The 27,299-nt window shown below is 40.8% G+C and overlaps 1 protein-coding gene across 2 annotated transcripts in view; it reads left to right on the forward strand.

Annotated features, from left to right (window-relative positions):
• Positions 1-27,299, forward strand: part of DAAM2 (dishevelled associated activator of morphogenesis 2) — a 178,840-nt gene that overhangs the window by 65,514 nt on the left and 86,027 nt on the right. For both annotated transcript variants that reach the window (XM_061365987.1, XM_061365988.1), the window contains exon 3: positions 17,541-17,630. In XM_061365987.1, coding sequence (XP_061221971.1) covers positions 17,541-17,630 — 90 coding nt within the window. The remainder of the gene's footprint in view (positions 1-17,540; positions 17,631-27,299) is intronic.

Here is a 27,299-nt window from a genome sequence, read left to right on the forward strand (position 1 = left end):
AAATGTAAAGAATGATAGCACAGAGGAAAGAGGTGAAAGTTATTTACAAAAAGTTCTTTACAAAAAAACTTGTGCTTTTGTTGTTTCTCTGTTTCTTTTGTTAGTGGCTCTGTTGAGGTGATTGTGGTATTTCAGAAGGTGGAAATTAAGACTGTCAACTTTAGTATGCACTGTTCCACAGGGAAGAGGTGGAATTGTCTTTTGAATTGCTGCTTTCAAAGTTGATCATATTATTACAGCCTTCAAGCCGGGATGAGTTACTTACTCCACATTAGATTCTTACACAGGGAAAGAATTGAGAAATGCTTACTTTTATCCCCTCTTAGCCTTGGCTGTCTGCTGCAGTCTGCTGTTTCGCTCAGGTGGGACATTGATTGGATTCTTCTCTCGTACTTTGTTTCTCTTATGTTGCATCTGAACCTGTTTTATCATATTTTTTTCCTTCTTTTTTTTTTTTTCCTCAGAGTCCCTATATGTTTTGTTCACTTTATAGATTCAAAAAAGCTTTTATCTATATTACAATTTACCATCTTCCCAGGCTTTTCCACAACAAAACTTTGGACCTTATGCCAGCAAAAGTGCCTACTGAGTTCCATTATTTACAGTTGAGGAGCAGCATAAATACTTATTAATTCTCTGTATTTGAAAACTTCAGAATTATCCAGCACCTTTTTTGTCTTGCTGTTATGTTTCTTTTTGTCTGCTGAAATGGCAACTTCATCTTCTCGTCATTCTTTAGTTGCTGAAAGAGCTTGCTGATTGGGTGAGGCAACATGCATTCTTCTTCTCTCCCCCTCCCTCTCTCTTTGAAGAGATCTAGGATACATTTCTAGTAGCATTGAAAGAAGTGGTCAATAACAGAGGTTTGGGAAAAATCTGGTCTTTGCTTACTCTCTGACATTTCTCCACATCTGTTCCTCTTCTACCTTCACAGAGAGTAAAATTCAGTGATTACAGTCTCTCTTCCCAGAGGAAAGTTGAAGAAAAAAGAAAGAAAAAGGAATTTTATGTTGAAGGAGGTAAAGGTACAGCATGGAAGTGTCTGAGAAAACATTTATTTATTTCATCAGAGGAAGCAAAACAATTTCTGAGCAAGGTATCAATTTGGCACATGCCAGATAACACACCTTCCTCAAGGGAGATGAGATCCAAACCTAAATAACTGTAGTAGCAGTTCCCACTACAAACAGCTGACTTGGAAGTAGCAAGTTTCTTTCATGCTTAGTTCTCCCATGCGGGCCATTTAATGTAGTGGATACAACATAAACCTTAGATGAAAACTAGGCTTCACCACATTGAATAAGTACTCCCATATATCACCTGTCCCACTCAAGCTTGCCAGGTCATAGCTGTGGTAGTGTTCATGAGGCCCTTCTTTGGCTCTGCAACCTGCAAGAGTATTCATGGTGTAAAAAAAGTACAAGAAATGCCTCTGTTGTGGGCTTTCATGTGAACATGGACAATATACGTTAGTGTATGTATGCATAAGAAGGCAACATCTGTGTTTTGTGTTTGTTGACGGGCCTGGGGAACAAAGTTCTCTATTTCTCAACCAGCTCCCTTGGAATGCTTCTGGGGAAGAGATATGCAGAGCTGCATGATCTGTCTCTTGGCTCCCAGAGTTGAGCAACACCTTCCTAGAAATTATCCTCCATGTCTGAAGCTTGTTTAGTCCTTACTTTCTCACCGAAAGTTTGTGGCTTAGAAAGACATGCATTTTAGGTCCTCACTTCAAACCCCAAACGTATCACGTGTATTGATAACAGTATTTACTCACGTTTAAATTCAGACATGTTATCAAGATTCAGCTTCAATATCAAATATCAATATTTTAGTTTCAAATTATCTGTCTTTTGAGTCATTGTGTCCTCTTGCTGGATTTTTTGAATACAGGGATTTACTTTCTGTGTCACTTGCACTGCGTGTAAATCATAGTTTCAGATTACATCTCTGACAGGCCTATGGCTTTGAGTTCTTGATCAATGCAAATTTCTCTGCAACTATAATTTAAGAGGGCCTCTATGCTGCTTTGCCCATAAAGAAGTTCTTTTATTCTCTGTGTCCAACTCCAGTGTACTTTTCTGTAACAAATGATTGTACCTAATCAGTTAGAAAAGTTGTGTAGTGCCATATGCAATCAAGATCTGGAGAGGTTCTTCATTTTTCTCTGCCTGTGATGAGCTCTGACTCCAGCAAGCTAAGTAGGCTTTGGTGGTCTTGTTTCAGTGGAGACTCCCCACCCCAATTATTTCTTTCTTTCTTGCACTTAATGAGAATGTCCCAGTGGAGGCTGTAAGAAAATACTGATGATGAAACTAGGCTGTTTTTTTCATGACCAGAAGCTCATACCCAGGAAGAAGGCTTGGCATCTCCATCTGAGTAGAAGACATTGACTCTGAAGGCATAAAAAAGCAAAGCTTTGAGGCAGCAGATTGCTTTCCTCACTGATGGGGGCCAGGCCACAAAAACTTCCCTTTCTTTTGGGTTAGTTTGTAGTTGTCAGATTAACATTTTTCATGCACTTAGATGCGCTTGTCTTCCATTATAATAATAGCAAAAGTACTGGGTGGTTTAAGATTTCTGGAGCAATTAGCAGACTGAGGCTTGGGAGGCAAAAGCTCTTTGTGGTATTATAGTCTGTCTAGTTATGCACAGATGTTCACATATGTCCAGCACAGTTCTTCAGTCCAAGATGGTATATACCCAGGATACCTTTTTTGTTTTCAATTGTCCATATCCAGGATACCTTTTTTCTTTTTATTCTTGCTCTTCAAACAGAGAATTTTTCATAATGTTGGGTCAGTTTTACATGTGTCGCATATGCTATACATGAGTACAAGTACCCGATTTTAATGCACGTGTTGCTACTTGTAGCTTTCAATAGTTGAATTCAAGTTCAAGTACCGAAGAGGTATTACTTTTCAGGCTTTGTGGTAGATGGCTTCCCCCTTCAGGCACTCACCTGCATATGGAGTCCTGAGATAGGGACAGGCTTGTGGCACTGAGTGCCGCACAATCGCTTTCATTCTCTAGGCTCCCTTCCAGTAGGTGCAGCTTGTTGGCAGCTCCCTGACCAGCTGTGTAAGAAGCAGCAGTCACTGTGCTGCAAATGTGTGAGACCCAGATGCCATGAGAAGAGCATGAAATGGGAGCCAGGTCTCACATTCTGAGTCTGAGAATCAATAGGGTTGTGAAAACAAATGTAAATCCAGACCCAGGCTTACGTGCCAGATTTTGGGTGGGAAGAAGCTGGGGGTGTTACCAAAGTACCTGTATTTATAAGGCTTCTGTGCAGGGATACAGTTTTGAAGATCTTGTTGCTTTACTACAAGACTTATGGACCAGTAGTTATCTGATAAAAAAGTTCAGTTCTATTGGAGACAGTAGTTGAGTTGTATCATTCTACGTTGCCTGGAATTTTGGCCTATGTGATATTTTCTGTGTCTGTGGTGATTGTTGGCTTCTGACTATCCCAAGCAGACAATACTGGTCACCTTTCTGAAAGGTGGGGAAAGCTGTGGTCATGATTGCAATATCTGGAGGGAATGTTTGAGTGTGTTCTGAGTATGATTTACTTAACAGTAGACATGAAACATCCAAAAAAGACTTACTGGACTACATGTTTTTAACAGGGAAACCCTGACATTCCCTAAGAGAGCACTGGATTTTGGAAGCACAACAGATATGTAGCTTGAGATGCAAAAAGAGGGGAAAGAACAGATCCTACCACTGAAGAATGGATGTGCTAAAATGCTAACCTAGTGTCTTCCCCCTCCTGAATGCTTGGATGCTGTCATGATATCCTATTCCTTAAGCCATGAATGTCTTACTATTCAAAAAACATGTGTCCACATGTTTCTAATACCTTATTAGCTGATTTGACATCACTATCTTGTTTTAACATAGATGCAAGTGTTAGGCAGCATTACATAAAAAGAAGAAATAAAAAAAAACAAACATAAAGCTCTACTGTGTCATTTTCCTTAGGACATCATTAACGTTTGAATGGTTTTTGTGTTCCATTATGTCTATAACAAAGAGTCAGAAACTTTCTGGATTAAGTCTCAAGGCTGCTGAAGGGATAAAACACTGAGGTTATATTGATAGTAGGAGTAATACATGCTAGCTAGAAGGATCAAATTAATTTATTTTTATTTCAGCTTTCCAGGGCATTTCCAGCTCTACTTGCTTGGATACAGAGTAGATAATTCCCTACCTTCCTCCTAGAACTGAACCAGTGTTCTTATATAGTTCCTGTCACTTTGATGCCTGCTGACTTAAACAGCCTCTGCAATTTCCAGTAGAAATAGAGCCAGCAGCAGCAGTACAGGGATGTCCTATTGCTCCACTTTTCTGAGTATGATTCTTGCTTTTCTGCATTTCTGTCCTTACTTTATTTCTCTTTGTGTCTTACGTTGTTCAGAGCTGTATTAAGCAACGTACAGATCTGTTAAGTCCTTGGTCTTCACCCTTTAGAGAGGATGTTTGAATCTAGATTTGGTCTGCTAAGGAGAGGCAGGACACTGTTATGAATAAGGTCAGAAAGATAATTTGGGACGAGAAGGTGCCACCTTAAGATGCATCTGGGAGAAATGGCAGAGGAAAACACTACATCATGCAAAGAGCATGATGGACAGATCATAATTCAACAGAAGATTCTGATAAGGAAGGATAAAGTTTTCCAAAGCATTGAAGAAAATGACACAACAAATGAAGTAGCTATGGTGCTGAAGGGACAGAAAGACAGGTTGCAAAGATGAGAGTGACATGAGAAGGATAGTAGGCCAAGAGGATCTTCTGGCTGTGCTTTTGGAGAGCAAGAGCTTGCATGGTGATGGAAGGAGGTTGAATGCCAGATGTCTGCTTCTTCTGCATCTCACAGAAGAATAGACAAATCTGAAATGATGTAGGAGGTACGATTTATCATTTAGCCTGATTCAAGCAAGAAAGGGAAGCCAGGTCCCTGTGATGATGAATACCTGTTGTGGTTTAACCCCAGCCAGACAACTCGTGCACTTACTCCCAGTGAGTGGTGCCAGGCTGGAAGCAATCAAGGCCCACGTTAGTCCCCCCCCCTTCCCCAGGGGCTGCCCCCCCCTTCCCCGCTCCCAGAGGGATGGGGAGGAGAATCGAAAGAATGCAACTCCCACGGGCTGAGATAAGAACAGTCTAGCAACTAATGTACAATACAAATCACCACCGCTACCACCAACGACAACAATGATAAGAGAAAATAGCAAGGGAAAGGAGCACAATACCACGCGCCGAACCACGAGTCCGACCCGGCCGACCCCCCGTCCTTCCGGCCACTCCCAGTTCCCCCCTGGGCATGACGTGCTGTGGTATGGAATACCTCCTTGGTCAGTTTGGGTCAGGTGTCCTGTCTCCGCCTCCTCCCAGTTTCCCCTCCTCCCTGGCAGAGCATGAGGCTCACAAAGTCCCTGGCCAAACCAAAACATCATTTTCATCAGCTTTGTTTCCAGCCTGCAAGCCAAAACACAGCACTGCACCAGCTACCAAGGAGAAAAAATGACTGCCGCTGCTAAACCCAGGACAATACCTTATAACATTTATAACAAAATAGCAACTTAAATGTAACCACCTGAAGCTGGGAAAGAAGTGAATTTTTCCAGAGGAGGAAAAGTTGTGAAAGATGATGGGATACAAGTGTTTTGCAGGATAAGTGTTACCCCTATGGAGGTACAGTGTAAACGGTGCTTGGGAGCAACTACTAACAAAATAAGGTAATTGAATGGAAAAATAGGTAACAGTCATGAAGGATCACGTGTTTAATGTGTTGATTCAAATTAGTTTCTGTATTTTCTCATCTAGTAGCAATTTATGTCAGATGTAATCATTGCTCAGACAATGTATCATATAGCCTGAAGGAGAATGGGGGGAAGGGTTTATAATTATGTCATGCCTCTTTGTCCTTCTGTAGGCAGATTGTGTCCTCAGTGTTCAAGGTTATCATTCAGGGGACCTGTAAAGGTCCTCTAGGAAGGCTTTTCCATTGTTGGAGAGAAATGTCCTTCTTTTGCCATTTGCCCTAGTCTGCAAGACACCAAACTGGGGAGCACAAGGTGTCATAGGTGAGGCTGGGTGGATATAGTAGCACCTTTTTAGGGTGCAAATTTTTCGGATCAGCAGCTTCCTTGCACCTTCCTCCACACCGGGTAAGGAGCAGCTTTTGCTTTCACTAAATACAGAAGTAGTCCTTTTGGAAGGCAAGTGGCACAAGGTGCTTTTTCTGTCGCTCATCACACTGGGCCATCTCCACAGCTGTTCTCTTTGGCATGTTTTGTTCAGAGGAAGTACAGACAGATGCCTTCCACCTGTCACTAGAACACCACTGAGCCAGAGCTTTTAATGCTAGATACCTCATTTTCCGTAAGTGAAAAAGTCAGATAGCTTGCTGGGGGAAAAACATTTCAAGAGCATTGCGTCTTTTTTCCTAGCTACCTCTGCAAGTTTACGCAACTCATTTCATGTATTCGTGAGCTTGTTTCCCTGGTGTGAAGCAGAGGAGAGTAGTGCTTCTTAACCAGTTATAGTATAGAATTATAACTACATTGAAATGTGATCAAAAGATGCAGCATGTGCATGTTATAGGCAGTACAGGAGTCTTCCAGTGGCAAAACATATTGTATTTGAGGATCTTGGGAGCAGATCTCTACTACTGCCTCCTGTGCACGACAGTGTTATGCAATGGTTTACTAGGTGGAAGTTTGAAGAATAACTTCTCCAAAGGAAATTAAAAGAGGAAAGCAGATTGCAGTTTCCCAGTTTGGAAGGTGTCCAGGGAGATCCTCGAGTCATAGAAAATCCATTGGGTTTGCCTTAGTGGCTGTGTTTCAGCATTACATCTTGCGTAGAGAGCAACAGCTGGATGAGTTTGTCAGTTAGTGTAAAGTTGTTGGCTTCTACATTAGTGATGTGAGAGACCTTTTGGATTACAATTGCTTAACCAGACAGTAAATGTAATTATAACTTGTTGTTAGGAGATTAGTTCATTCTACAAGGCAAATGCTCATCCTTCTCTCTTTCCTTTTGCTGTATTTTGTGAAAGTTTACGGTAATTTCCTTCTTAGAAATACTTGGAGAAAAACATCTTGGCTGGTATTTTTCGTAAACCCAGTGATGTCAGTGCAGTTCTGATTATCAGAATACTTGAACAGAATACTCTTCTGATTATCAGAATACTTGAACAATGAGACAGGACTGGGTGTGAGTAAATAACCAAATACTGTCATGCCTTCAATTCCATGCTTGGCTATGGAAATACTTGGTTTATATGTGTGAAGAGCATTGTGGAATTGCCCTCCATCTCATCCCAGAGGGGGTAACAGAAGCCTCATATGGGGGTGTTCTTCAAGCTGGTCTAGACTGATTTGTAGTAAATGCAGCTGGTCTCCATTTATTGAAGTTCACAATTAGTAAAAAGGGGACTGATAGACTGCTCAGCCCATTCTGTGATGGTCTATTTCAGACATAGTCTGTGTCTGATATCTGTGTTGTATACTATAGAACAAGCCTGTGTTATAGGTTGTCTAGCAGAGAGGTTTAGTCTGTTACAATTTAAAGCAGGTAATTTGATTAATATTTTATCACTGGTGTAAATCCAGAGCAAGTCCACTCAGTTTAATGGAATTAGGAACATTCTAATCTCTGCTTTCCACTACTAAATTGGGATGAATAATTCGGAGAGCAAGAGAGGAACAAAAGGCAGCTTCTGGTTTCACTCCTATCCGTGCAAACCTAAATTCATGGCAGAAATTGATGGTGATTTATCTGAATTCCTTTGAGTTTAGCTTGCATGTAAGTTGTGTGTGTGAGCTGCACAACCGAAGCTCACTAAGAAGTTAGTTTTTCCCATTAAATTCTTAACTAACCTTTCAGTTCCTCCTGCCCTTTTATGTAATATTTTATCAGAGATTTAAAGGTCAGCCAAGCTCTGACTTACCCTTGTTTTCCTCCATAGGGCATATGGCAAATAAGATGCACACAAGAGGATAAAGCTGGGAGGAGAGGAGTAGGTGGCACCAACACCCCTGTAAATTCAGCCACACTTTGGCATGGGGCTGCAGCAGCAATTCCCAGAGCACATTTGGAGGGTTGAGCCATCAGGACTGTGTTTGGGCAGGAAGGGATCAGTGAGGTGTGTGCCTGTGTGCTTTGGCAGTCCAGACTGTGAATTGCTCGAGCCTAGGAACCTCTTCTGAACTCATTAGCATTAAAACAGAACAGAGGAGACACTGTAGGGAGGGAAAGGTGGGGAAGCTGGAAAGGTAGCAGTTTAGATGGCAGTTTCCTCATAACCTTTCCCACACCTACCTTCCCATACAGAGTCTCATCTAAAGGACCTTGGCATGAAAAACAAACCCTGGCAAGGGTTCCCTGAAAGGGAGGGGGAAATGAGGAGAGGAGAAAGGAAATGAGGGGTGAGGAATGGGCACTGTGCTGAAACAGCAGGCTTTATTGTTATTTAGTAGTACTTATGCTGATAATAGAAGCTCTGTTTGAGAGATATTTGATGTATAATCAGAATGTGGAGGTAAATGTGGTACTTGTCCTAGAAGGCTTGCCACCTGTCACAGTGGACTGTGCAAAGCTTGGTAGTCTCTCCATGACGTCTCAGATACAAGCCCCTGGTGATCAGAATTGCCTCTCTAGAGAGTGCATCATTAGGCTGTAAACACTGGGGATATGTTAAAAGATAAGCTTAAAAGAAGATGGTGAAATTCTGTGAAAAAAGATGGTATTCAGTGGGGACAATAAAGCGTACAATTTTACTGTAAATCTGGTAATTCAGGATGGGAAGCAGCTGTGTGGGTACACTTCTTCAGAGAGGAAACTCAGGATCATATTAGATCATGAGTAAACAGAAGTCATGCAGGGTTTGGTGATTTTATTAAAAATAAAATAAAAAGTCATTGTCTTAATGGAATACATAACCAGGAATGCAGTATAGAAGCATGAAGTAATCTTTGTACACAGCATTGATGAGGTCTTAGCTAGAACACTGTCCCCACTTTTGAACAGTGCACTTCAAGAAAGATGTACTTTGAGTGGGAAGAGCCCGGAAGTCAATTAGAGGAGGAATGAGGGGTCCAGAGGACATGACCTCTAAGGAAGACTGAAAGAGCTGGGCTTGTTTAGCCTCAAGAAAGATGACTGAGAAGGGGACATTACAACAGCCTTTAATAGGCTTGAAAACTGCTATGAAGAGGAAGGATGAAATCTGCTCACCATGTCTGTGGTTGAGGGGGGCAGAAGTAATAGGCTTAAATTATAGCAGCTGGGGTTTAGATTAGACATGAGCCTGACTATTCAGTTTTCATCCCTATCCCTCTCACTGGGCTCATTCCAATTCACTGACATGAGCATGCATGCCACCTTAACAGAAAAGCAGTGATGGTAGTCAAGTTCTTGCGTTATTGTCCTCATATGCCATCCATATCCCTCTTGCTCTACCCATATTATAGCCCTGCATATGAAAACGCATATCTAAGCTATGACCTCTCTCTAAACATCTGTGTGTATTGTTTCATAAACAGGTACTGGTTTTCCTTGTTCTTCGTTTTTCTATTTGGCCCAGCAGATTGTTGTCCGATGCACATAGTTTGCCTGTGAAGGGCAATAAAACAAACAGTAGGTGCCGTTTCTAGTGGCCTGTGAAAGGGAACTGCCCACAACAGGCCTTGCTAGTCATGGGTACTTGTATGCTGTCAAGTCAAAGAGCTTTGAGGAATAGGAGAGACAGGGTTTAGCAGTCTCTAGGAAGCAAAGAAGCAATTAGGAAAAAGGAAGTGTTATAGTATTGGTGGTGGTGGTGAGGAATGAGAGGAGAGATGTTTAGCTGTGAGATAAGTTTTTTCCACCAAAAAGCAGTATGAGATGGATGAGAGTCTTATTCTGCTGCTGAACCTTAAGAATGTGTAGCTTCTCTGTTGGCAGGATAGTAGAGAAACATATCTTCCACTTCATAAACATCAGGTGCTTTCTGTCTTGTACTGTGATGACTGAGAATCAAGTTATTTTGGCCCATAGTACTGAAGGAGTTTTAAAGCTGCAACTTGCTTGAAAAGCAAGAAGGAAGGAGTGTATGAAGGAAATTGCAGACTTTGGTTTGTCTGCTTTACAGTCAGATCTATGTCAGTAGCTGAAATGTAAACATTATTTCCTATGTCAACAGGCTGTGTGAGCAACTCAAGTGCGCACAGTGGTTTCATCATAGCTGTATGGGTGGTGGTGATGTTGCCTGTTGAAAAAGCACCTGCCATCAATCTCTGCTGTGGGTACAGCCATGCACTTGTGGCCAGGCACAGCCCTGAGAAGGTAGGAATGGGCACTGGTTGCTATCTAAAGATGGAAGCTCTGTTTCTCTTCTCTAATATCTGTCTCAATCACACTCCAGTGTTTGCAGTTGCACATTAGGCAAAGCCTGTGAAATGTTTCTCTTTTTTAGGGAGCTTTGCTGAGTGATATTTTTTTGCACTGCTCATTGCTCCACTTTGTACATGAGAGTAGGCATTTCTGCAGTCTGATGAACCTCATTCAGTGACAGTTCAGGCAAGCTGTCTTTCAGAATGCCTTATTGACCTCCTCAGTATTGGAAACGTGCAATCTTCCAGCAGGCTGCCTCTTGCATGTCAGCCTGGTGAGCTGGATTGATCAAAGCAATGGAAGGAAGACTGCAGGGGGGACAACCCTATACTGTGCCCTGGAGGTGGACACGGGGAATAAATAGGGGAAGATTTATCTGTTCTACTTGAAGGATTCAGAAGCTGTTTGCGAAGAGAATGAAAGCTGAAGATTTTTTTATTTTTTTTTTTTTATTATATTCACTCACTGCAGTTATCTCTGAAGCAGCGTTTTGGACATTTGCCTCTGGACCTCTGCTGAGAATATCCCCAGTCCTCCCCAGCCTTGCTCCCTGGTGGAGAGAGGTACAGCTTGAATGTGATCCACTAGACTGACCTGTTTGTTATTTGTCAAGAGAAACCTGGCATAGGCAGTGTGAACTGAAAAATAAAGGTTCCTGGGACTGTTGTTAATGTAAAAATGTAGCTTTCAGGCAATATGTCATGTGTTAGCAGTGTGGTCCTACTCAGGTCGCTTGTTAAAGCTTGTAATAGTTATGTTGGATTGGAGTTTCTATTGCAAAAGTTTGTAGCGTGCTGCCGACCACCTTCTCCCTGATCTACTTCCACTGCTTCTCCTTCCTCTACAGTCCCAGATGTGTCAGTGCCATTTATCTTATGTCAGCTTGAGTTGTACTTCAGCATTGATTAATCCACCATCAGCTACTCCCTCAAGATGACTGCACGTGAACATGAACCTTTTCTGGGGCCTGCCAGTGGATGCTGGATGGGATCCCATGTTGTGTCATAATCACTGTTTACTTTGTAGAAGATTGAAATAAATTCATCCAGGGCATAAGGCCGTGAGCTGTGCTGTGCCAGTTGGGAGCAGGAGAATCAGTGGAACTGGAATATGGCCCTTTTGGGGACATGGTGACAGACATGTATATACATGATGTTGGGGATCCTGAAGTGTGAGGTATTATTCTGTACAGCAAATTTATTGTAGTGGCAGCAGTGTATTATACTTCATTTGTAACTTGGGTGGGGTTGGTGCTATTAGGAGTCTGAGAGAGAATGATTGATTAGGTGGATGAGGGAGGGTGCATTTGTGCATGACAGGAGAAAAGGGTCAAGGGGGATGAGAAAAAGACTGGGGGAGAAGAAAAGGTAGGTGTGTGGAAAAGACAAAAGAAGGAATGGGGGTGTGATCAGGAAGCAAGATAAGAACAGTGCATTTAACTAAAATTCCTACAGTGCAAGGTCATAATGTAAAAATGAATTCACACTTGGAACCGAAAATTTTAAGGCAGGGATCTGGGAAGTGTTTAACCATGTACAGAGTTTGCTCTATGGCTTTGTACTTGCAGGGCTTTTCCACAGCCCTCTGAAGCTTTTGGTGCTGGTCACAGGTCAGGTAGCTGCCAGTCTAATCTGTTCTGGGAGTTCTTAAGTTTTCATTCTGATTTTAACACGGAAGAGTAAAGTTCAACCTTCCTAGGGAGCTTTGACAGTTTGTGCACTCTAAATATTTGATTCCCATGGTGCGTAGCAATGCTGAGACCTGGCTGTTGTTTTGCTTGATTACCCATCTGCTGCTAAAGAGCCAAACAGTGCGATAAACCTGTAATCAGAAAGTCAAAATGGGCATCTCTGAACAGCAGAAGTGATGAAAGCTATTTGCAAATGTATTGCTTAGTGTTACATTCTGTGATGTCAAATAAAGATTGATTTCATGCTAAAGCCCTCTGGGGATGGGAAAAAGATTTCATTCTTTAATAATTCTTTAATAATTGCCCAAATGAATTTCTAAGCAGAAATAAACATTTAGGAAATGAAAATATGCTTTTAGAAGGCATTAACTTCTTTCAGTCAAAAAAATGCAGTTAAGTATGAAACACAGGCCTGGGATGGGTGCTTATGGAAAGGATGTGATTTCAAGAGCACTATGAGTATGAGAGACCATGACCTGTGGACAAAACTCAACTACCTGTAGCTGAAATTATAAGAGATTGATGAAACAATGCAGGTATTCAACTGAACATAAGAAAATCAGCAAAATCTCCTTTTCCTCCTGACAGGATCTGTTATGCCCATATTAATCAAGTTATTGCCTGCAGTAAACAAAACATGACAGAATTCTGTGCTTCATCAGACTGGAAATGCTATGCAGGGTTCATTAAAACCCCCAAACCAAGCCCAACAGCCTCTGAAGGTTTGTTGGTTGGTCCTTTTGGGTTGTATTTTGCCTTTGACAAAAATGAAGCAGCTGTCTGACCTTAAGTCAGGGGGAAGCTCCCTGGTGACCAGGAAGTCCAGCAGTCCAGCACCAGTGGAACTGGGACAAGTAGAATGTGAAACTAGAACTGAGGAAATATCCTGTGAGTGTCTAAATGTCTCTGGAGAAGCAAGTTTGGGGCTCTTGTTCTCCAACATTCTGGCTTGGAGCCAAGAGGTGCTGGAGCCTGGAAGCCCTCATGCTCTCTCTGTACTGAGTATTAAGGTTTCCATCCTATGTTTACCGTAACTTCAGTATTATTATGTTGGGAATGGGAAGTCTCATTGTGTCTGTGAGTGTTTTACTAACTTTGTCTTTCAAACAATTGAAAGTTTTCCTCATATAAATTCCAAAATTCCTATGGACTGTATAAGTCTTCTTGCAAGGCCAAGTAAAGTAGACTCATGAAGGAGTAGCTACCATGTGATTCTGTCCCACCTCTCCACAGGTGACTGAATGGTGGGGATGCAATATACATTTCAGTACAAAGATGATGCTGGCGGGATTTAAAGGTTCTTTAGAGAAGCAAGCATGTTGGTAGGCATTAAATGTTCTCCTTTAGTGGTTCTCTCTCCAACTGATCAACTCTTCTGCATTCCCAAAATACTAATTTTTCTCTATGTTTATTTCATTTTACCTCACTAGGAAAAGTTCTGTCCAGTCTAGGTGGGGAAATACTTGTCTGTTCAGCTCTTTTGGGGCTCTGAGTGATATAATTATTCAGCTGATGGCTACCCAGCATCAAATCTAGGTTTTACACTTTGATGAATGTTCTCAAAGACAAGGGACATAATGTGGTTTTAAATCCCACAAAATCTTAGTTTTATGTTTCCTACCCATTCCTCCCCCTTGTTCTCTTTCTTTGTCTCTTATTCCCTTGGGTTGTAGCCATTTTGAATTAAGGCCATCTTCCCTTTTGGCCTAAGAACTGGACTTCGAAATACTTGAACCTCAAATCCAGCTCCAGCACATTTTAAATGTTTTATCATTGAAATTCAATCTGTGTAAGTTAAAAAGAATGCCTGGATTTAACTGAATGTTTAGCTGAATGTTTAACTGAATTTAACTGAAATTAATAGAATGTATCCCTCTCAGTAAATAAAATAAGAAATAGACAAAGGAAAGAAAGGTAAGGAATAGTAACTGGAGGTACTTTACATCTCCCTCGGGCCAGCCTGGCAAATATCTTTTTAATCAGTGTTTCACAAGAACAGTTTCAAGTATTTTTAAGAGCCAGAAGGCTGAGCTCCATTGTGCAGGGTCATGCTGGCATGAATTGCTGGATCTAAGCCACCCATCCAAGGCACAGAAAAGGATTTATTACGTTTCTGCTGGGAAACTGGCACAGGTGATGAAGGAAGGTGTTCTCCCTACTTTGTTCTGACTGACCCTTTTTTCTTGCCATTTACATTTGCTCCCTGGCCATTTGGTCATGTCGTGTTCCTTAACATGGCTCCAACTCCAGTTGTGATGACTGCATTCAGAGTTTGTAGCTCCCCTTTCCTGCCAACCTTTGCAATTCCTTTTTCCTTCAATAGCTGTTTGCTGTCACCAAGCTAACTCTAGGGTCTGAATTTCTACACAGTGACACATCTACCTCTGTCACTGGGTCAGAATGACCTATTCATGGACCAGATTACCCTTCCAAGATTTATTCTTTCTGTTTTTCCTCCTGTTTACCTCCAGGGCAGCAAGTTTCCTTATGTGCCATCTGCCAGTATCCTGAGTCAGAATAGGAAAATGGTCTGTCTGTTCCACGATCATCTTTCTTAGCTAGATCCAGGGGGTTCTTGTGCAGTCACAGTGGTCTTCTGTTCCTCTATAGAGAAGGCATGGGAGAGGTAATATGATTTGGAGGGTTCCAGAAGAAGGGTTCATGTCTCTTGTATTCTGCAGGGATTTCTTGATCCTTTATAGGGTAGGACTTGATTAATGTTATAGGTAGAGGAGTTATATAGGCTTCTTCACTTCCTACTACTCCTTTATTCCTCTCAGAAAAGAACACTTAATGAACACTAACTTCCGGAAAATATATTGAAAAACTTGACTGCTGCTTTGCATACTGGAGAAGGTGTCTCTCCCTGTTGAATATTCATGCTTGCTACCTGCCCATTTGACCTGGAGTTTAGAACCCAGTATTTTGCCTCCTAACAAACACTAGCTGTTTCAAAAGGAAACGTGCCATCTTCCAGTCAGGTGTGTTGTGGTGTGTCTCTGGTGATCACCTGGACCTGATTATGCCTGGAACCCTGAGCAATTTCCTTGTTACTACATCACCCTAGCTAATATGGTAATATGATACATTACCTGAGCTAATATGGTAATCACTCTAATGTTCTTCTGGCTTAATCTACCCTCCTGAGCCACAGTCAAGTGGGGTGTGGATGCACTTTGTCCTCACTGGATCTTACATCCTTTCAAGCTACCTTTCCAGGCTTCTGTTCTGAAAAGATTGTCATGCTATCAGCATGCAAAATTATATGATTGGAAATTGCAGATTCTTATTGTCCTATTAAAAGCAGAGTGCTCTTTGTGTCCCTGGTAGTGCCAGTATCTAGAGCAGTGTCTAGAAGCTATGAAGTATCAGCATCCTGCCCTTTGGTTGTTTTAGTCAATAGGAGTGTTCAGCTGATTAAATTGTTGTTTTGAGCTATGTTGGTTGAGATCATTATGTGGTTTTGTGCACAGCTTCTAGGAAGAGCTTTTGCTGCTTCTCTGATCTGCCACCAGAGTCCAGAAAGAGCAGAAGGGACTAAAAATCCAATCAGCTGGTCTGCATTAAAAAAAACAAACAAGCAAACAAACAAAAAAAAACCCCAAAAAAACCCCCACACCCCAAAACACAACCCACAAACAAAAACCTAACAAAACCCCCCAAATAATGCTAAGATTATTAAGTAACTCAATAAAGCGATCAGAATTTTTGTAAGTGTTTAGCTGAGCCCAGCCAGCTTATATCAGATGTCTATTCTGGCCTGTTTGGTAGTTCTTCCAAACTTGGCATTTCTGATGCCCTGTCTGCCCCTCCTTTCCCCTCCCACATACTTGACCTCCAACAGCTTTATATCACTTGTCTTAAGACCTTACATGTCATTTCATTCTCACTCTCCCCCCAAGAATGTGAACCTGGCCTGAGCTATCTAATTGTGTGTAGCAAGGATAAAACTCTTTGTCTCACTTGGCTGCCCACTTGTTTGGAAACTCACCCTAAACATTTCCACATGATTTGCACTCTTTTTGCACATCTAAAATTTTGTGGGTTGTTTTTTTTTCCTTTAAACTTTTTCTTATTTAAAAAAATACTTCTTAAGCTGCTTCTGCCTTGGGCTGCTGGCACTGACCTCACCTTGTTACTGTTTGCATTTCTTTTGTACCTTTTTGCAGCTCAATTCTCTATGGACTTTTAAATCTGTCAGCAGCCGCTACCAGGCTCAGTGTGCAGTTTAGATCATTGTTTTCACAAGTTTCCCAGCTCTGAATGCTTTCCAAATGAGCCATTGTTGGGCTGCATTAAAGAAGTATTGTCTCTGCTTGGGATAGTTTAGTGTGGGTGCCAGAACCTGCATGTGCAGTATTCATAATGCTGCAATGTCATCTTGATATGGGATCCCTGGACACTTCCTTCTTCAAACACTTTCAAATATATAGGAGAAAGAAAACCTTGCCAAAATTAACTCATTGAAACACTATTGGAAGCTTGTCTTATTGCTGAAACTCTCATTTAGACCTCTTTGTCTGTCCCTACTCAAGCAGGCTGCTTGCTAGGAAGGTAATTTTTATTTGCTTAATTCCCATTAGCACCTGAAACTGACAGCTGTGATTGAAACCCTGTTCTGGCTACTGCTGAATAAACACAGAGCAAGTAGCAGTCTTTGCTTTGATGTTTTTAGAGACACATTCAACAGGAAGAGTCTATTGTTATCCACCCTTTACAGAAAAGAAATGGAAGCAGGGAATCTGGGAGTCAGTTTCAGATCACAGCATTATCTTCCATTTTACAAATGCAAGGTTGGCTTAGGCTCTAAAAGAGTGTGTTCCACTGAACTTGCTTTTCTTAGCAGAGACTGAATTTGCTGGTCTCTTCAACCTAATGTGACACTGAGTGGATGTGTGTCCTCTTCCTGGAGCACTGGTTGTCTTGCTGGGTCCTGCAGTTCAGAGACCAAACACCTGGACAAGCATTTCCTTGTCCAACCTGTAGGTTGCTGTTGACATTACTGCCATTAGGCAAGTGTCTTGTGACCTCTGCTTAAAAGATACAGTTATTTCACTGATCTTCTATGGAAGACCAAGGTGGTACTGCGGGCCACGAAAAAGATGTATTGAATTTTCTCTAGGGGTCCTGAGGAGTGAATGTGTCACATAAGCCAGTGCTTTGGGTTTTCACTTCATGCTTTTCGTGTGCTCTTTCCCATCCTGGATGTTAGCAATGGAAGTTTGACATTGGAGTTGTTTAGGCTGCCTCTTTTCATAGGTTCTGCTCTGACAGGAAGAACTCACAGTAGCAAGGTAAAAATTATGAAACCAATAATCTTTCGAGTTTTTGGGAGCCACTAAGTCCTTTGCCCTTTGATTGAGGGCTAGTCAACGTAGTTGGTCCACATTCTTCTGTACCTATTACAAGTTACCAATGCAGGTGCTGACTGTTTTTTCCTCTTTCGCTTTTTCACAATCTCCAGGATGAACTGGATCTCACAGACAAGAACAGAGAGGCTATGTTTGCACTCCCTCCAGAGAAGAAATGGCAGATTTACTGCAGCAAAAAGAAGGTACTATGGTTGTCCTGATTGAAGTAGCTCACCAATAAATACTGTGTGCATATATCTAATTACTGATATAAATCTAGATTTGAACTACATGTTTATCCACTGTTTACTCAAGAGCATGATACTTACTCACTTAGATGTAAGGATTTTTATCAGCATGAATATGGCACAGCTTTCTTGTAAGTAGTGCATGCATGTGTAATTTCTGAAAAGAATGTTAACAAGTTAAAATAATACATTGTCCCATATTGAATCTTTCATGTGTTTGGGCTTGTCTTTTTTTTTTTTTTTTTTTTTTTTTTAAGCTGGAAGAAAAGCTATAATGGAAATGTTTTAAGGAATTTTAAAAACATTTTTGTATTTTAGAACAGAAAATGTATTGCTTGAAATCTTTCAGGATATCTTCAAATATCTCTAAAATGCAAAGTAATAGTGGTGTTTTAAAACTTGGTAATTCAAGACCTTGCAGGGCCTTTTTCAGTAGATAAATGTGACATATGGCACTGGAAATCGAAGACCACCTGCTCCTACAAATTTCAGTGTAACACTTCTTCTTTTAAGGTCTTCAAATTTCTGACAAACTGATGAAAAGGGCAGTAAATTAGAGGCTGGTATATCACACTGGGTATTTTGTCACTGCCAGAATGATGGCCAAGGGAACTGACAAGTTGTGTGGCTGTTGTGAAACTTGCAAAGGGAGGATTCCTGCAGGAGCAGTCTGGTGGGAAAGTTTTGCTGCTCTAGGAAGGAAACAGAAACAAAGATAGCTCCAATAGCATGTATTTATTGACAATAAATATTAGGGAAAAAAGGTGTGGCAAGTTTGTTGGTTAGTTTTATTTTCCAGATGTGCAAGCCATGTGTGAGAGCATCAGTTTGTATATTTAAGGCTGCGTAACAGAAGCTGAAAGAGAAGGTTTAGATTTCAGTACTGAAGATGGCAGACTGAAGCCCTGCTGATGGTCCTTCTGAGCTTGTGTTTGCTGCATTTCTGTCCTCGGGGAGGGTGGAGGGAATTAGCTTTCTTTCCATGTAATTAAAGAAAATCTCAGTCAAACCAATCAGATGGGTGCTTTTCATGTGTGTTGATTAACACGAGGAAGTTAATAGTTACAAATTAGTTACAGTGCCTCTGAGCTAGCAATTAATTCAGGAAGTGCGTAAGAGCAGTCTAAGCTCAGTTGTCTTCGTGCTCTCTCCAGTCTTCTTCCTGGAGGTACAGAGAGCTTGGAAGTGGGGGGAAGGTGCAGGCTGCTGTGATCAATGTCTGCTTTACACTTTTCCTGCCCAGCACGGTTGGCTTTTTCCGCTCTGGTGGGAGAGGATCAAATTGTAGCCATTTTAGAGAACCACACATTCCACTTCCTGGACCAGTCAGCCTTGGCAGGAAAATTCAGGCTCTAATAAATTTAATATATTGGTTGGATTCACTACACCACACTTCTTTTTTCTTAAAAAAAAAAAAAAAAAAAAAAAGAACAAACCAAGCAAACAAACAAGCAAACAAAAAACAGCAACAACAACAACAAAAAACCAACAGTGAATTTCATCTAAGGTTCTTGAAGACTTCCAGAGTTAAAGAAGCTAAATACTGGAAAATCTTTATAATGCATTTATAGTGCAACCTCAGCTGAGCTGAAGCTATCCAAAATGATGTACTAACTGGAACAGGATACTGTTGCCAGATGTCTATTCATTACATTGTTGACACTTTCAAGTACTTGAAACCTTAACTGTCCAGCGTTATTCATGTTTCACTTATAGGCAGGCTGATGGGTGATGACATATCTCTTTCTCTAGTTTACTACATAATTCACCTATCGTTGTCTTACAGTGACAGAGAAGCTTAGTGCAGGCTTCCTTTTTAGAGAAAAGTCTTTTCCCTGAAAGTTTTATAATCAAACGTTATCCAAAAAGGGCCAAATTCCTCACTTGGCAGAACACTGCAGCCATGCAGGACCCAGCCCCCAGAGCGCTCTGCCTTGCTGATATTGGGTTCTTTGAGTTTCCTGGGAAGCAAGGGCTCTTACGCTTTATAATGTGGCACATAATATCACTATAAAGAGTGCAGGTTGAAGCAACTGCTTGCAGTTGTTATTCTCAGATGCCTTTGCTTGTCTAAAAGTAACAGGTCAGAGCTTCCTGATCTGCTCTGACGGTGGCAAAATTAGTGGATTGTCTTAAGTCAATAAACATCACTTGCAAAAGTTGTTTTAGGCAGACTGTCCATTTGTCTTGGCAGTTAGTTTGGATGTTCAGTTGATATGCTGGAGGGAAGGAATGCCATCCAGAGGGACCTTGACACGCTTGTGAGGTGGGCTGATACCAACCTCATGAAGTTTAACCATGACAAGTGCAAGGTCCTACACCTGGGTTGGAGCAATCTCAGTCACAGCTACAGGCTGGGCAGAGAGAAGAGATTCAGAGCAGCCCTATGGAGAAGGACTTGGGGGTGCTGGTCAATGACAACCTTAGCATGAGCTGGCAGTATGCACTCTCAGCCCAGAAAGCCAACCGTATCCTGGGCTGCATCAAGAGGAGTGTGACCAGCAGGTTGAAGGAGATGATCCTGCCCCTCTGCTCTGCTCTCATGAGACCTCACCTGGAGTATTGTGTGCAGTTCTGGTGTCCTCAACATAAAAAGGACATGGAACTGCTGGAACAAGTCCAGAGGAGGGCCACGAGGTTGATCAGGAGACAGGAGCACCTCCTGTATGAAGACAGGCTGAGAAAGTTGGGGCTGTTCAGCCTGGAGAAGAGAAGGCTGCGTGGAGACCTCATAGCAGCCTTCCAGTATCTGAAGGGGGCCTATAGGGATGCTGGGGAGGGACTCTTCATTAGGGACTGTAGTGACAAGACAAGGGGTAACAGGTTCAAACTTAAACAGGGGAAGTTTAGATTGGATATAAGGAAGAAATTCTTTCCCGTTAGGGTGGTGAGGGACTGGAATAGGTTGCCCAGGGAGGTTGTGAATGCTCCATCCCTGGCAGTATTGGACAGAGCCTTGGGTGTCATGGTTCAGTGTGAGGTGTCCCTGCCCATGGCAGGGGTGTTGGAACTAGATGATCTTAAGGTCCTTTCGAACCCTAACTATTCTATGATTCTATGGTACTTATTCCTAATGTGGTAGCAGAAAGCCACTGTCGTATCAAAAAGATTATTCCACCTGCTTATGATACCAAGCCTTTCTGAAGAAATGGAGGAAGACATGTATGTCTGTGCATATGAAGTTATAAACCAAGGGTGCTACTTGCCAGCCAACATTCCACAGAACTCAAAGGAGGTTCAGCTGTGCATTGAAATTTCTTTATTGTCTACAGAGGAGTGTTCACACAGTATTATACAGCCATGCTTGCTTTTGTTACTTTTGGCCATTCTAAGTTTGTAGCTGAAATCATTAGTACTAAAAACAAATCACCAATTTTTTTATCTACAGCAGCTATAGGGAATGCATAATTCCCATTATTGGAGGAGCAGTTCACAAGGAATAAAGGCTGCTCTGTTGAAAAATGTTCATGCATTCTCAGTTTCAGCTGTCCTCTACCTTGCTGTTAATCAGTACAGGGTGAACAATTACAGAGGTAGTTAATTTGCATCACAAGAATCATTAATCAGTCACCAGTGATGCCACCTCTACTCAAAATACTGATACTACATGTTTTACAATGCCTCTTTCTCTGTAGTATGAACTTTACCATATTGAGTAATAAAGAAATCTGTATGTAGACAAAATGAAAATGATGACATCCTTCCCCAGTTCAGGTTCTTTATTCTGTTTTTTGTGGGATAAGCTTCATGTCTTGCCATCAGTTGAAATCTATACTTATGTAAAACATTGTCCACTTCTGTAATTCCTACATGTAAATTATCTCTGGATTTCCTACTAGTTATATGTTTTGCAGGAATTAGAAAAAGCACCAGAGCAAGCTTTCAGGTGTATTGATTCATAAATTTCTAATGTCAGGGTTTAGAAAACCACTGTTATGCGGTGCTGTTTTACCAGAATCTGGCATTAGAGTACATAATCTCATTAATTACTGGCCAAATAATGATATTTGACCAGTCAATTCAGTTATTTCACCTGTAAGTGAGCCCATATTAGGATCCCAAAAAGGGTTGAAAATGCAGATATTGCACTGCTTTGGATGCGGCCTGTGTTTCTAAGAATGATAACTCACTGTGCAGGCAACAGCTTATTGCCTTCTGCACAACCCTACAAGCTCTTAGACTTATTACTATTGGAAAGCAAATCAAGTTGTTTTCTTTTTATGGACTTTTTCTCCTCCAGAGACTAATTTGTAAGCCTTCAGTTGAGAAGATTTTAGCAGGAATCACACACATTTGCAGAGTTAAACAAGTTAGGGAATTTTTTTTTACTTTTGTGTTTGAAGGAAAAATTGCTAAGAAATCTCTTTTCAAAGTACAGTTAGACTGGACTAACTGTATTGTACAGCTTCTCTGCAAACAAATAAACCCAACAAAACTCTCAATCCTAATAAGTATGTTGAGCTGTCTGAGATATTTTGGGGTTATTTTGTACTCTTCTGAGTAGTTAAACTCTGGAAAAGCTGCTTTGTGTTGATTGTGCTTTACCTACTCAAGTGAGATCATTCAAACTCAAATAGTGAAGCAATAATTAGCACACTGCGACATTCTGGAAAGAGGCATTTATGGTATCTGAAAAAAAAGAGTATGTGCATATAATCCTTAAATTGACTATACTTTTTCTATTATGAAAAACAGATCTAGAGAAGGGCTTCTCTACAATAACAAAATAGGGGCTTAAATGTTCTGAGGAAAATTTATCTGAAACATATGCATAACAGTTATTGTCTGTTACTTATAGTTTTCATCTACCTAATGATTAAAAATGCCCCTATTAAACTGAATATGAGAACAGAAGTTAGGAAGCTCCTTAGTTCTAAAAGTCTTTGATCTAAATTGGTGTATGGTTTCAAGGAACTTCTAATTAATATGTTTACATATAAATGCATTTCTCTGTGCATGAAAGAAAGAGCAGCAAAATTAGGAAACTGTGGTAGTGTTTTCGCCATGCTACCCTCTTACAGCTTTTCCCTGTACTATATGCACATCTCCTGGCTGCATACTGCATTCCTTTTCCTAGATAAAGATCTGAATAAATTTTCAGTTTAAGCACTGTTCGTTCTTTTTCCTTGCTACATCTATCTATCTATCTATCTATCTATCTACCTATCTATCTATCTATCTCATCTATCATCTATCTATCTATCTTCTAAGATGTTCTTGTAGGAATGGATTTTGTGGTGAAGTCTCTAGACTTGGGAGAGCACACTGCAAGGAGCAGGAAGGATGAAGTGGAAGGCGCTTCTGTGTTACACAATCACAAAGGAGTCCAAGTCCCTTGGACTGAGTCAGTGCTGAAATCAATGAAACTGAAGCCTAGGTGCAAAGTGCCCCAGATGCCATTCTAGAGAAGGTTTGTACCTCTTGCACACAGAAACACCAGCTACTGCCACATCAGCTTGTGTTCAGTTCTTTTTTTCTAATGTGAGGGCTGCATGCAGACCTACATTAGACTTAGAATGCTGTGGGGAATCCTACTTTTAGTCAGACTTTTAGTAGTTTTACTGCAGTCTTTTTATACCATTTGCAGTTTAATGTCACAAACTCCCACTTTGGTCCTGTGCTGACTGTCTCATGTTAATGAAGATAATGTTTACATGCCATGTTTGGGTTGTTTTTTTTTTTTTTTTTTTTTGTTTGGTTTGGTTTGGTTTGGTTTTTTTTTTGTTTTGGTTTTTTTTTGGGTGGGGTGTGGGTTTGGGTTTGTTTTTCTATTTGGTGGCTTTTTTTTTGTGTCTTTGAGAGTTCCTCTTTGAACTTTGCCCTTGAGGTTTGCATTGTCAGCAAAATATCACCATAAAAAGTGCAGCTTGATATTCTGCAGCTGCATATAGTTTAAGATACCTCTGTCCTCCACCCCCATGCCCATGCCTGCCTTCAGACTCCTGCAGAGCTCTAAACAAAATGAAGATGGATGCAAATATAAAACCCAGAGTCCCCCTTACCTTTGGGGAAAACTTTCTGGAGTGGTGGAAGATCCTGCACCTGCTGTTTGTTCTTTGGTTGGTTTATTTTGTGTTTTTGCACTGTGAAGTGTAGTTTCAACTTGGTCACAAGGGAGAAGCAGTTATTTCTCAGATAAAGTGCACCGACAGGGCTTTCTTCCAAAGCCATGAGGTCTTTTCTTTGCATTTGAGGCCTTATGTGGAGCAGCTAAGAGCAGGAGCCTGAATTACATCTGTTGTATTTAGGTAGGAGTTCTGCAGTTCTTGCTGTAGGAAAAGTGTTCTTTGGGCTCCTACTTTAAAGTAAAAGATATACATAAAGATATTCAGAGGAAGATATTCCCTGAGACAAACTGGATCTTCATCTGGTCTCATTTAGTGACACAATATACCAGATGAAGATCACATTATTGTGTTGTCTGAGTGTGGGGTTTTGGTTTTATATTGTCTGTTCTGAGCTATGAAAGCCCTTTGGGGTATGAAAAGTGCCAAGCACATGGTTGTCTCATAATAAATGAAGTGGGTGGTTTGAAGTTGCATTGTTTTCCATTCTATGTTCTTGCAGTATTTTTTCCTCTTTGAAATACACTTAGAGTCTGTTACTGACTTGGAATATGAAGCTGTTTTGGTTATGGATTTATAGCTATAAGGAGCATTTAATGTGTCCCTTATAACTTCACTTCTTTAGCGTTGTTATTCCACACACTGTGTCTGGGAGAAGCAAATACGAACACACACAATGATTTCCTGTAGTATTTGAGAAGCCATTTGTGAGGAGTCCCAGTTTGATGAAGCTTGGATGTGACTTCATGACAGTTTTTCTCCCAGCATCCAGTGTGTAGGGGGGAGTATGGTTCTTCTATTCTCTCTTCCCCTGGGAAGTCTGAGAAATGCACAGTAACCCTTACAGCATGTGTGATAGTCTAAAAGCAAAAGTAGTATGAGGTTGACAGTACAAGGCTGAAGAAGCTGTGAGGGACTTAAGAGTGCTTAGTGGAAGTGTATTGCTGGCTAAAGGATGAGGTTATCTGATGACCACAGGGCAAAGCTCACCCAAACTGATATTGGAGCTGGGAAATTAGACTATCTTTGGTGAAACAGAAATATGTTTCTTTTCCTAGCAATGTTTTAGAAGTTTGTGGCAGGAAGTTTAGTCAACATTTTAGTGTAGCTCATTATTGAAACATTGCCAATGACCTGAACAACCTGAGCTAACCTTGAAAATAGCTTTTCTTTGATCAAGTCCCTTCTGCCCGAGGTCACTTCAATCCTAAGTTGTTTTGTGATTCTTTGAGTTGACCACAAATCAAACCAGGAAAACAGCTGCATGGCCCTGTTAAAAAAAGAAGGCTGCAACAATAAGGCTCTGTGCAACCTAGTATCTCCTGTACTGTTGCCATGACACCAACTCCTTAAAATAGGCTGTAGCAGAAGATGTTATTTGGTTCTCTCCCAGTGCCTGGGATCCGTGGTTGCTTTTGGTCTGAGAGACTGCATGACTTCCTTAGCTCAGGAGGCTGCTGCTGAAACAGTCTGAAATGTGGAATTTCTCAAGCGAATTCTCTGAAAATAGACTTGCTTTCAGTTAGCCTATGGCTCAGTGGAAATCTCATAACACTACTAAGTCACACTGGGAGGATGTTGCCCTTTGCAAACTACAATGTTCCTGTAGCTGGTTGTTTGGAAGATGCCAGCAGTTGTGGAGTTAACTTGCTTTTTTCCCACCAGCTTCTGTTCCTTTTTCTGTTAACAGAATGACTTCATGCTCAGATGTTTTGGATAATTTGTTAGCTTGATGCTGACACTGAGTAATTCCAGTATATCTAGTCTAGGTATGGAAGACAGGCACATGGCTTTAAAACTTACTCTGTTATAAATGAGTGCTGGCTTTGGAGCAGCATATTCAGAAACTCTGGCGTGTGACAAGCACAAGACATAATTAGAAACAACAAAATGCAGCAAGAGTGCCACTAATGCAGCAAATGCACACATTAATGACATACTTGGTCTTTCCAGTGTGAAAGAGCTCTTTGATTAATGGCACCTGTTAATGTGTATTGTAGGCTGAAGAATTAGTTCCCAAATTTGGGCAACACAGTTAATATAGTGTACAATAAAGTCTAAAATTATATACATTTCCTTCTACATCATTTAATGCAGAGAACGTGTTCTCACTAGAAGTTTTGAGATTCATACCTGTTTTACTGTTATACTTCCATAAAATGAATGTTCTCTTTTTTCCCATCTCACATAAGTGTAAATTTGTTGACATTGACCCCATTATTCCTTGTGTAGGTCAGCATACCTGAGAAGAAATATTGACCGTTTTGTATGGTTTATCATTAAGTTCCTGTAATTGCATCTTCATGGTTTTTCTCCTTGATGTTTTCCCTTCTATAGCAAGTACCCTGAAGGGGTTACTTGAGAAACAATACAGTAGGCTTAATGATGTAAGACTTTTTTAAAAAATATAAATATATATATATATAGTGTGTGTGTGTGTGTGTGTGTGTGTGTGTATTCCCCCTTGGAGTCACTTTCATAGTGATTTTAAAGGATTAATTTGCTGTCAAAGATTTAAAAATGCTTGCATAATTCAGCTGATATACTGTTATTACAGCTTGGCATTGTGATACCTAAAAGACCACATTGTAGCAGATAGAGGAAGAGTTAAGGAGTTTTTCTTAATCGTTCATTTTACTTTATTCCACACTTCAATGCTAACAGATGCATTTATTTACACTGGTATAAGAGGTTATTTTGGGCCAGGGCCTTGAAATTATATATTTATTTTTGTATAATTGAAAAGTCTTCTCTTCCCTGCCACTCATGGGATCAGTATGGAATATTTTTAGTTTCTCCTTCCCTCTCTCTCTCCAACAAGAAAGGTTAGCTGTTGCTTACAAAATGCTTTCCCAGCTCTTTTGTTCAGACTATTGAAGATACAAATGCCACAAACTTGCCATGGTATTTGCTATAGATATTCTGAGCATGTAGAATCTGGGTGTCCATCTTGCAGTTCAGCATTTTTCAGGTGTGTTAGTAGTGCTCCAGTTGAAGTTAGCACTCAACACTTCTTAAAAATCAGGCCCAAAATAATCCTGAGTTTATGTAGTGATAGCTGGAAAATTGTCATCATCATGCCTAATGCTGTGTTTCACATTTGGCTTGCATTCTGTCGGAGAATGGGAGAGTTCAGTGGGAGCAGATTTGACCCTACCATGGGGGGAAAAAAAAAAAAAAAAAAGAGAAAGAGGAAGAAAGAAAAAAAGGGGGGGGGGGGAATAAAAATGAAGAAAGAAAAAAAGGAAAACATTTATCCAGCTGTCTTCTTCCTAAAATGGTGTAATTTGCTGTACTTAAGAACAAACATAATGGTGAGCAATCCAATTATCCTGCATAGAAAGTACCTGTAAATGCTGATTGTGTGATTTAGTTGCTGCCACTGGATAGTGTTCTGTCTTTATCTGTCCTCTTGCAAAAGTTCTGTGTCTCCACAATCCAAATATGAGTCAGACCTGCCGATGGCATGCAATAGTAATATATACTTGCATACAATGCAGTTCTCACCATTCAGATTAGTCCTAGGTGGATAAGCAAGCAAATAATATTTAATATAACT

The sequence above is a fragment of the Neopsephotus bourkii genome, unplaced genomic scaffold (assembly GCF_033783945.1).
Source record: "Neopsephotus bourkii isolate Nb327-2 ecotype Australia unplaced genomic scaffold, CSIRO-AGI_Nbou_v1 NB_1292, whole genome shotgun sequence".
NCBI classification, from domain to species: domain Eukaryota; kingdom Metazoa; phylum Chordata; class Aves; order Psittaciformes; family Psittacidae; genus Neopsephotus; species Neopsephotus bourkii.